The 11,341-nt window shown below is 36.6% G+C and overlaps 1 protein-coding gene across 1 annotated transcript; it reads right to left on the bottom strand.

Moving 5' to 3' along the window:
- Nucleotides 1-6,722: 6,722 nt before the first annotated feature.
- On the bottom strand, nucleotides 6,723-10,769 carry LOC127809935 (leucine-rich repeat receptor-like serine/threonine-protein kinase BAM1). Its single transcript, XM_052349114.1, has 2 exons — nucleotides 8,067-10,769; nucleotides 6,723-7,446 (listed from the first exon to the last, which is right to left on the bottom strand). The coding sequence occupies exons 1-2, from the start codon at nucleotides 10,660-10,662 to the stop codon at nucleotides 6,980-6,982; spliced, it is 3,063 nt and encodes a 1,020-aa protein (XP_052205074.1). The 5' UTR covers nucleotides 10,663-10,769; the 3' UTR covers nucleotides 6,723-6,979.
- Between the last annotated feature and the right edge of the window lie 572 nt (nucleotides 10,770-11,341).

Below are 11,341 nucleotides of genomic sequence, written 5' to 3' on the forward strand. Positions count from 1 at the left end.
TGGACGGCTGGTTGACAAATAGCAGCATCATGATGTTCCTTGAACATATTCATTCAGAGACACACACACACCCATCACTTCTTCTTCCTCTTTGGATCGCAACTCGAACCCCACTTGCTGACTGACTGACTTCTTCACGTGCATCTTATGTTTTCTTCACAGCCATTCGTTCCTTCTATTAAGAGATTTGCCGACAGACAGATGGCATAAAAACACCGGATATGGCTTCATCAGTTCATCTATTAATTAAATTAATTAATTTAATTGCAGCAATTTGTGAATTACGTGCTTTTCATGGCACTCCATTTATCATTATCATCATCATTATTCATTTAAGCCTTTCCCTTTCATCATCCTTCCATCAAATATCCATGGATTTCAAAAAATCACTACTACAAGACTACCTTTCATCATCCTTCCATCAAATATCCATGGATTTCAAGAAATCACTACTACAAGACTATGGGATTTCAAGAAATCACTACTACAAGACTATGGGTCGGTGTAGTATAGGAGAAATTTTAAGATTTTTGAAAATGTTAAGTTTGAAATGTGTATTCTCATATTTTGTATAATTTTTTTATAAAAAAATCTTGAAAAAATAAGATTTTCAGCAATAATTTTTAAGCAACTTTTCCACGAAAAGATTTTTATGGGGGTTGGGAATCCAAGTTTCATAAACTTGGAAATATTTTTAACAAATAAAAAAATTAAAGCACCCCTTATCCTTTTATAACCCCATACAAACATATTATATATATGTAATATATTTATATTAAATATATTATATATACATATATATATTATATATTAAATATAAAAATATATTATAATATATTTATATTATTTATTATAAAATATTATATATATTAAAATAGATGTTCATACAAACATAGATATTATGTATATATATTATATATATATATACACATGCATATATATACATAATTGGTAAAAAAATGATATTTTTTGACTTTCTAAAGATATTGTGGGTCCCAATATTTTATATAGTAGAAAATTTTATCATTTTTATATAAAAAATTAAATAAGGATAATTTTAAAAAAAGAACATGAATTTTCAAGAATGTTATATTTAAATCAAATATAGAAATGTAAAATTTTCAGAAAAAAATACTCAACTGAGAATATTTAAATCTAACCAAATATAGAATTGCATAAATCCTGAGAATCAAAGATTTCCAAGAACATTCTCAAGAATCATGAATTTCAGGAATTAAAAAACTGCTTCCGTACCAAATGCCCCCTATAGGTAAATTTTTTTTTATTGTATATCAGATATACGTAGCGAAATATAACATACACGCTATACATAATTTAGGTATTTAAGAAATACGCATTTACAATAATTGAATGCATAAATAAATATATGCATGTTGTTTAATGAAAGGATGAAATATAGAATCAATTTCTATATTAAGACAGAATCTATCTCAAGATATTGTGGTCCTAGTCAGTGCACACCTAGTATGCAATAGGGTATCGTTTCGGTCACATTTTCCTATGCTAGATACAGAGGATCTACGTATTATTGGTACTTGTGTCTCAAAATTATACGCGTAACAATTACACGCATAATTTATGTGATTATTAATAAGAAGAAGAATAGAAAGTAATGTGTCAAGCGAGAGGCAGAAGAGAGGTAGAGACAGTCTCTGTTTTTTATTTAATTCAATTCTAAAGACATATCGGGTACACGATGTCAATACCAAACGCAACAGTATATGGTGTGTGACTTTTTAGATTTACTACCCGCTAACAATCAAATAACACCAAAACCCTTTTCGATATCGGTCAACCCTTTGACCCATCACCGGAACTTTTTCAAATCCTGATGGTATTCCAAGAGTTCCTAAATAGCACCTGGTCGTGGTTCATGACAGTATAGGTGATAGTAAAGTCTCACTTCAAGTGTACTTATTATAGTTGACAATTACCGTCTACTATATATAATCATTCCATCATCCAACGTTCCGACTGAGCGAGAGTCATGGAGTGGCAAACTCACAAACACAATAACTATGTATCTGACCTCATTAATGTGACTATACGACACCTCATCAGGAAATACTTTTCCTGATTTTCAATCTGCCCTAGCCAGGGACTGTCATGTCACATAAATAATATATCACATAGGATGTTCACCCCATCAAATACCGACAAGGGCAACAAATCATATTCCCAACACCTGTCTCCATATACCAGCAATACGAAACCACATAAATGAACGTTCTCACCTCTCAATTAGATGGTTCAGCTCATTAGCAAATCACACACATCAATACACAAAACAACCATACCAGTTCAAATCTAAGGATCAACACACCATCGCAACCTGATGACATGACCATTATCCACTATGTCATGTGGTTAGTCATCGACGTCACATTCGGCTGATCATTCCCTAATGACCACCCACAGGTTTACTTGTCATATGGCACGTGACACACCATCCTCCCATTGGTATCCTTATATCGAATGAAGTAGTAACTCATGTGCTAGTCCATACTTAATTAATTAAAGTCCTCATCCAAAGAATCTAAGGATTAAGAATAATTTAAGATATTTTGTTACAAGAGGATCCTGTCACACAGTCTCAACACCTCGAGAATAAGATTCTCACACAAAAGATCTAGGAACCCATTCATATAATTGATTGGAGAAAATATTAATAAATAAAACTTTACTTTTTATAGATTTATACAAAAATATAATTAATACATTAAAACAAGTTCGCTAGATGTCATCTAAATCTAGCATAAAGACACACAACACTAATAAGATTCACTCTTGACTAATGATTTCATAAAATTAAGAAAATACTGGTTTTTGCGTTGTTCATATTTCTTTTTAAAAGGCGTTATTCAATTATGTTTGTTTAACAAATTCCTCGTTAACTCAAGTGAACATTCAAATATATATCTTACATTCATTCGAGTGGGTACTCCTAATAGGTTGAAAGCCATATCAATAGATCTCCCATCTTATAAATAGGACATATTTTGTCTAAGAAAAATTTTGTTATTATTATTATATTTTATTTTGAGATAAAATATATTTATTAAATCTTATTTTTAATATTCAAATAATTTTATTGATAAATTAAATTATTCAAAACATGATATATTTATCACCTGTCAAAAAAATTGTTAGAATGTTAAAAATAAAATATAATAAATGTATATTTTCTAAATTAAATGTGTATTTATTGCTCTTAACTAAAGCAATTTTTTACAATATATTTTTGTTGGAAGTTGTACTTTCCATAGATTTTTGTCCAATAAAATTTATTTATATATAGTTTATAGAGAAGAACTAGAGCTATAATGGTGAATTTGCAATATCTTTTAATGGAAAGGGTGATCTTTACAATTTGCAAAACATGAGGGGTACTTTCTATAATTAAGATAAACTTTAAGATTAAAGAGTAATATTTATTATTTTACTAATTCCTATTATTGGGCTATTACCCAACCCAACCCAACATCGCTGCGCTGTCCGAACGGCGGAAGCTTGAAGCGGACAGACCCTCTTCATAACCAACGCAACCCAGTTGCTCTCTAAAAAGCCCATCACGAATTGGGCTCAGATGAGTTGGATTGTTTAATGGGCTAGCCCATCAACCCTCTGGGTACTGCAAAGCCGGAAAGGCCCATCATGAGTTAGCCCATTAACCCTTTGGGGACTACAAATTCTTGAATTTAATGTTTTGGCACTTAATTTTATTTTTCTTTTAAATAAAAATATATTAACAGAAAAAATAGTAAGACGACAACAATGAAGTTAGAGCATATCTCGAGCAATTAAAAAAAGAGACTAAACAAATCAAAAAAAAAATAATTACAAAACAGACTAACACAAACTTAATCTATTATTATATTTACAAAAATATGTCACAATGGGTCCGCAATTATCGGACCTGAATCATATATATATATATATATATATATCTAGGTGGGTCAGTGTTCGGGTTGAATATTTCCAAAAGTTAGAAAGGCATTGTCACCTGTCAGTCATCTTTAGGCTTTTATTTTATTTTTATTTTTTTTGTTTTTTCTAAAGTTGTTTAGGCTTTTCCCGACATCACCCCAATTGCCTTCTTCCCCGGTTTGACTCACAAATGATCTGCGATCGCAAATGTCTCTATTTACATGCCGCATGGATGGATCATTAGTCGCCTCCAGCAAGCGTCCAATTAATTGTATCACAAAAGTCATTTATTAGTTAATAATAATTATATCATATTTTAAAATATTTTTTTAATTAATAAAAAAATTCAAATATTAAAAACAAAGTGTATTAAATACTGATGATGATATGTATTTTTACAAAATCTAGAATGACCCCATTTTAAAAATTGAGCTTCAACATAGAAAAGATTTCGATAAGAGATAGATTTATCTTCAAGCCCTTATAATAACAAACGCAAAGGTGTCCCAAAATATATTAGAGCCCAAATAAAGGCCCATAACCAATGTATCAACCCATCCAAAGGATCCCAACTCGATCATTGTGGTCTCATCTTAGTCATCTTCTCAAGACAAATTATCTATATAAAGATGTGCTGATCAATGGATAAGGTATAATATTTGTAACACATTTATTACATTGTTAATGTCTTATTTCTAAACATAATAATTAACTTATGTGTCAAAAAAATTGTGAAGGACAAAAACCCTCCTTAATTTTTTACAAGAAAAAGCTAATTGGGAGATGCGTTTCGTGTCAAGAATTTGTCGAATAAACTCAAACCCGACATTAAATATTTGAAAGATAAAAAGATAGTGATGTTAGGGTGGGTAGGTATCCTTTGGTGGGTGTGGTTAAACCAAACCATTATTTTCATTTATACACTCTGTCCAATGATAGTCGTCCAAGTAGAAAATCTTATTTTGACATTATTAAATAAAGGGTCGGGCAGGCCGGTATGATTTAATCAATAATGTCGGGTCCTGCTTACGAGGAAGGCTTTAGCGTTGAGTTGAATTGAACTGAATGGTATCTATCATTCGCAGATGGATCGGACCGCGAATTATTATACACCGGAGGCAAGAACCTTCAAGGTGTCAAATCATTGTTTGCAAACCTAAGCCAGAACCGGTACAATATCTTCTTATGTACTACTACTTGTATACAGGAGATGCCATCTCTAAATAGGTTAAATCTATGAATCAGGTTTAGATTACATCATTTTTATATATTTTAAATTATATAAAAAAATATTATAATTAAAATATTCCCTATCTCCATGCATTTCACATGTCCTTATACATTTTATAAGAAATATTTTTGTCATTAATACACCTTTGTGTAACTCAAAATATATCAATAACATCACTACTTATTTTTATTTTTTTAGGTACTACAAAGGTGTACACATTTTTTATTTTTTTATTATTTTAATTACATCACTACTTATATTTATAATTTAATTTAATTTTTATATTTTAATATTTCTCTCTTATAACAATTTAAAATTTTCGCTATTTCAATTAAATCTCTATATCTGTATTTTTTAATTAATTTAACTTTCATATTTTGATGCGTAAAAAAAATTAAAAGTGAGATGAATCAATATAACCCACTTTTTTTATATGTTAAAATACAAAGATCAGATTAACTAAAAAATACAAATATAATGATGTAATAAAAATAACAAAAAGTTTGAATTATTATATAAAAAAAATTAATTTGATTTAAAAATATAAGTAATAGAATGTAATTAAAATAATAAAAGGTTGAAGTGATCACACACAAAAAAAAATTAAAAATATATTAAAAAAAAATGAAGTTGGCCATGTAAATTACTGAGAAAAGATTATTGATGCATAAAATAGAAAAGAAGCATAAAAGCAAAGTAAATGATACGATATATAATTTAAAAAAGATGACAGATTTCATGCTAGAAGGGATATAACAAGTACCAGTATATGCTACAAAAACCCTAGAATTGGAAGGCCAACACTGAGGAAGGGGTCTTCTTCTGGGTCTCTATCTGTCATGCCAGCCAGCACGCCTAGTAAGGCAAAAAAACTACACCACAGCAATGCGAATCAGGACAATCAACTCGACCCCACTTTTGTTAACAAAATTATTATATTTCGTTTATTTATTTAAATGGCCTAAAATAATGCTGCTCGTCTAGTGGCTATAATGAAGTGGATGGGCGATCAATTATAAATTATACGAATTGTACGATTTGTTAGTCTTTTCTATTCTATAGATCTGGTTTTATTTTCACGCGATATCGTCCACAAAATTTGAAGTTATAATCCTAACAGAGTTTTTGAAAAATGCCCAGAAAGAAGCAATGGATATAATTTGAAAAGACAAAATTTTGTGGCCGACCAATTGTTTTCCCTCCAAAATGAGGATTGGGGGCTCATGGTCCCCCCCAGCCACAGGCCTGTCCTAGTCGAGTCAAGTAGAATCAACAAGAGGGAGAGTGCATTGCTTCTTTGAAGGGGAAAGAAAGACAAAGACAAAGCCAAAGCCAAAGCCAGCATTCATTACTCGCTCTCAATGCCAGGCAACAGTTCTATTTAATACAGGTCCAGTTCTGACGGAGAAGGCCACAGGACAAGAGAGCCATCCACTCTCAGGGGACCATCCTCCATTTATGATTTTATGTATCCATAAGCCAACCCATCAGGCTTGAGTTTTCGTTGCTGGCAGGGTAGAGCAAAAACAGCGGTGCCATAACGAATCATAAACATGGAAGATGATGGATAGATAGAGCACATGCCAATAAAAAGGCAAAATCTTTCGAAAGAAACCCCAACTGTCCAAGCTGTACATACAAAGCTTCAAGCATTAACATTAACAACAGCTTACGAAAAGTAAAGCCCCCACAGAAACTTACCTTACCGACGGTGGATGAAGAACACAAAATCAGATGCCATGCCTAACAGCATCCGTTTGGAAAGTTAATAGCAAGCAGTGGTCATCATGGTAGAATCCTTCAAATGCTAAGAAGATCAGGAGGCAGTGAATGGGGCGATGGCGGCTGATGGGGTTCTTGCCTATCTTTACTTGCCGCCATGGTAGACTCTGAAGGATTGGTTAGTGGTGGCGATGAATCGCTAACTGTTGAACTGCCCTGTTTTGGGTCGGATGGCTTTGGAAGCTCCGTTAGCATCTGAACAACTTCGCGCATTGTAGGGCGTTCGACTGCCTGTTCTTCAACACAGAGCATTGCCACGTAAAATACGTGCATCACCTCGTGGATGGGAACCGAGGAAAGTCTTGGGTCGAGGATTTTCAGTACATCTTCCTTCTTCCCCCCTGTTATCTTCTTGACCCATTGTACTATGTCTACTCCCTCACCAAACTCTCCAACTGGTTTTCTACCAGTTACTAGTTCTAGCAGAACTACACCAAAGCTGTACACATCACTCTTCTCATCAACCTTAAGCGTGTAGGCATATTCTGCAATAGAAGGGAAGAAAAAGGTTGAGTTTTCAATTGAATTGATCAAACCTGGGACAGTAGTTCACTAAGTAAGTTTTGACGGAAGTAATTCTCGAGAAGACAATTGAGTGAGAGAACACTGGTTGACCCAATTTGAATTGTACCTATCTTGAGTTTGCCAATCTAAAATGACTTTGATTTTGCTCTCAAAAGCATGTAGATTTTTTAAATCCCAACAAGAACTGTAGGCAAGTAGTTAGAAATCATTTTCATATATGAGGCCCCATTTAGGGACACAATAGACCCAATGTTGAACCATCAGTCCACAAACCATGTGAGCCATTTACAGATAATCCCCTAATACCAAAGACAGAAAAAGACTACTCATACAAACACACATGCTTCCAAAGACCACCAAGGATCACATGTCTCATACCAACAGAAACAACATTGTCAAATTAGCCCACAATAAGCAGAAAGTACAAAAATTAATCAATGTGAGGTCTCATATGCAACCAAAAACAGTATTCAGTCAAAAGTTAGTTGTTGAACTTCCAAGTTCATTTGCCATATTAAGAAATTTAAGAAGCGAATTATCTACTTTAAACCCCAATATTCATTTTTGTTTCGACCTTTACCTGGTGCAATGTATCCATATGAACCAGCAATAGCAGACATGCATTCTGAAGTGCCTGAATCTTGCACGAACTTGGCAAGGCCAAAATCAGCAACATGCGCCTCAAAATTGGAGTCAAGCAGGATGTTATTGGACTTCACATCTCGATGGAGGATTAATGGCGAACAATCATGATGAAGATAGCACAGACCTTTCGCAGCCTCCACAGCTATCTTATATCTTATGTCCCAGTGCAGATGACCCCCTTTCTTTCCATGAAGCACTTCACCTAAGCTCCCATTAGGCATGTACTCATAGACTAGAAGATTGGTTTCATGGCTTGAACAAAAACCCAATAGCCTAACAATATGGCGGTGTCGAATTCTCCCAAGAGTCTGAATCTCTGCCTTGAACCCATGATCATGTGGCGACCCACGACTCATCACAGGTAACCTTTTCACTGCAACCTGATCACCATTAGGCATCACCCCCTTGTAAACAATACCAGCACCTCCTTTCCCTATAATGTTACACTCCTTCAAGCAATCCAAGACATCATCGCAAGAGAAATCCAAGCGCTGGAAAGCAGTCAGCTTCCACGCACGAGCCTCACTCGCCTTCTTTAGCGATCGTGCCTTTATAATTGCAGCAATTGCAAAAGCAATTGAGCATACAAGCAGGCCAACAACAAGCAGGAGCTTCAATGAAGATGAGAGCGAACCCTTGGCATGTTTTTGGTGAGTGCTATTAGCAATACCATCTTTGCAAGGTCCCAAATAGGGGCCACAGAGGTCAGGATTGCCGAGGAAAGAAGTATAGTTGAAGTAGCTGAATTGACCAGAGCCAGGGACTAACCCAGATAAATTGTTATATGAAAAATCAACAGAAGTCAAGCTCTGCATTGTAGCTAGCGACCCAGGAATCGTCCCAACTAAGTGATTTCGAGACAAATTAAGGTAATTCAGTATCCGCATACCAGTGATTTCGGTAGGAATTTCACCGGAGAGCTGGTTCCGACTGAGATCGATGACTGTAGAGAGCCTGCAGCGGCTGATCTCAGGCGGGATTGAGCCAGAGAAGTTGTTGTGGCTCAAATCGATCTTTGATACCTGCTGTAACTGCCCGATTTCAGAAGGAATGCTGCTCGAGAACCGATTACCGTCGAGCAGAAGCTTCTGGACGCCAGAGAACCTGCCAATGCTAGCGGGTAAAGAACCAGTTAGATGATTGTTGGAGAGGCTAAGCTGCCCGAGATTGGGAGATATCGAATCTGTTTGGGGAAATTCTCCAGAAAGAAGATTGTCCTGTAGTTCAACCTGGGTGAGGTTAGGCAAGCTCAAGAGTCCTTTAGGAATCGGGCCATTTAGATAGTTCTCCCCCATCCGGATTCGACTTAGCGATTGGCACTGGCCTAGCGATTCCGGGATGGAACCGAACAAAAAGTTGGCCAAAATAATCAACGTTTCAAGGCGATTACCAGAACACAGATTTGGAGGCAGAGTTCCAGTCAATTTGTTCGATGAGAGGTCCACAATCTGAAGTTTACCGTTCGTCCCTAAACTTCGTGGGATACTTCCGGTGAAATTGTTTTCCCAGAGTTGCAACACCTCTAGCACCGGCAAATCGCCGATGAAATCTGGAATCGACCCGTGGAGCTTGTTACGAAACAGATTGAGCAGCGTCAAGTTCTTGAGCTCGGCAAACGAGGAAGGTATTTCACCGGTGAACATGTTGTTCGACAGGTCCATAGATTTTAAGCTGTTCAAGTAACCAAGCTCGGTTGTTAAAGGCCCGGACAGTGCGTTCACTTGCAGAAACAGAGTGTCCAAGTTCTGAAGCTTCCCGATCTCCGGAGGAATCTCGCCGGAGAGACCACAGTACGCGCCGTCGAATCGGATGAGTTGAGACAAGTTTCCGATCTCCGGAGGTAGTCCACCGGAAAAAGTGTTGTAGTAGCCGATGTAGAGGTGTTTAAGCGTCGATATATTTCCGATCTCAGGAGGAATGGCGCCGACGAGCGCGTTGCCGGAAACCGCTAGGTACTCAAGGGAGCGGAAGCGGCCGTATTCCTTCGGAATAGTGCCGGAGAAGTAGCTACCGCCGAGATGGAGGTGCTTGAGATTCGACATTTCAGAGACGACGCCAGGCAGGTCACCGGTCATGTTGTTGTTATAAAGGTCGAGCACTTGGAGATTCTGGAGGCGGGCAAGTTCCGCGGGGAAGGTTCCGTTGAAGCCGTTGTTGGAAAGGTTGAGGTATCGGAGGCCGGAGATGAGCGAGATTTCAGGCGGGATACGGCCCGAGAGCCGGTTAGCGGCTACGGTGAGGTTCACAAGATAGCGCAGGTGGCCGACGTCAGAGGAGAGAATCCCGGAGAGGTTGTGACCGGAGAGGTCGAGCGCCGTCACGTGGCGGTCGGAGTCGCACTTGACTCCCAACCATGTGCAATGGCTGGTGGAGTCGTTCCATCCCGATAACGCCAACAGCGGGTCGCCGGTAATGGCACTTTTCAGAGAGAGCAGCGCGCTGTATTCCGGCACCGCAACCGGTTCCCCGGCCGATGAATGGTGGATTTGCCGGTGGATCAGGAGGAGGAAGAGTACCAGAAGGAATCGCATTCTAGTTTGGCGGTTCCTCTCTCTCTCTCTCTCTGTATTTCTCTCTACTCTTCGCTGGCTTTTGGAGAGGGAAAGAGAGAGCTCTCAGTCATAAGACCTACTGAGTGAAACCGACGAGAGCTTTTCTATTTTGTATTTCAGTTTCATTTATTTATTTAAAAAATAAAAGAAAAGAAAAGATCGGTGGGGCCAACCTCACATCATCTAAAGGCAAGAAGCTTTCTTCTATTTAAAGAAAATAATTTATTCAATTTAATCATAGATTAAACATATTCTTAAACGATTATTTTCACTTAATCATAGATTAAAATCTAAAAGTACACCACATTACAAGAACTTGGCAATAGTAACGATTAGAATAAATTTTTTAAATCTGGTCTTTGTTTTAGTAACCACTGACATCCTTACAATAATAATCTCTTTTTATTTCCGAATCTTATGTCGCAAAATTAACCTTAACACTATCATTAACGCCGACAGCATGAGAAGGGAACAAAATGATGATCAGTAATTACTAATTAGTACTAATTACGCTCGCTATTTAGCGGCGGTAATGATATTCGTAAGGGCAGAAAATAAAGCACTGGTCAATTAGTCAAATGAAGTCGACTGAACACGAGGATGGTGTGCTCCATGGAACCTAATCCGCATGACTCCGATTTGAAATTCCACCTTTACC

This window comes from Diospyros lotus, chromosome 9, assembly GCF_014633365.1.
Source record: "Diospyros lotus cultivar Yz01 chromosome 9, ASM1463336v1, whole genome shotgun sequence".
NCBI classification, from domain to species: domain Eukaryota; kingdom Viridiplantae; phylum Streptophyta; class Magnoliopsida; order Ericales; family Ebenaceae; genus Diospyros; species Diospyros lotus.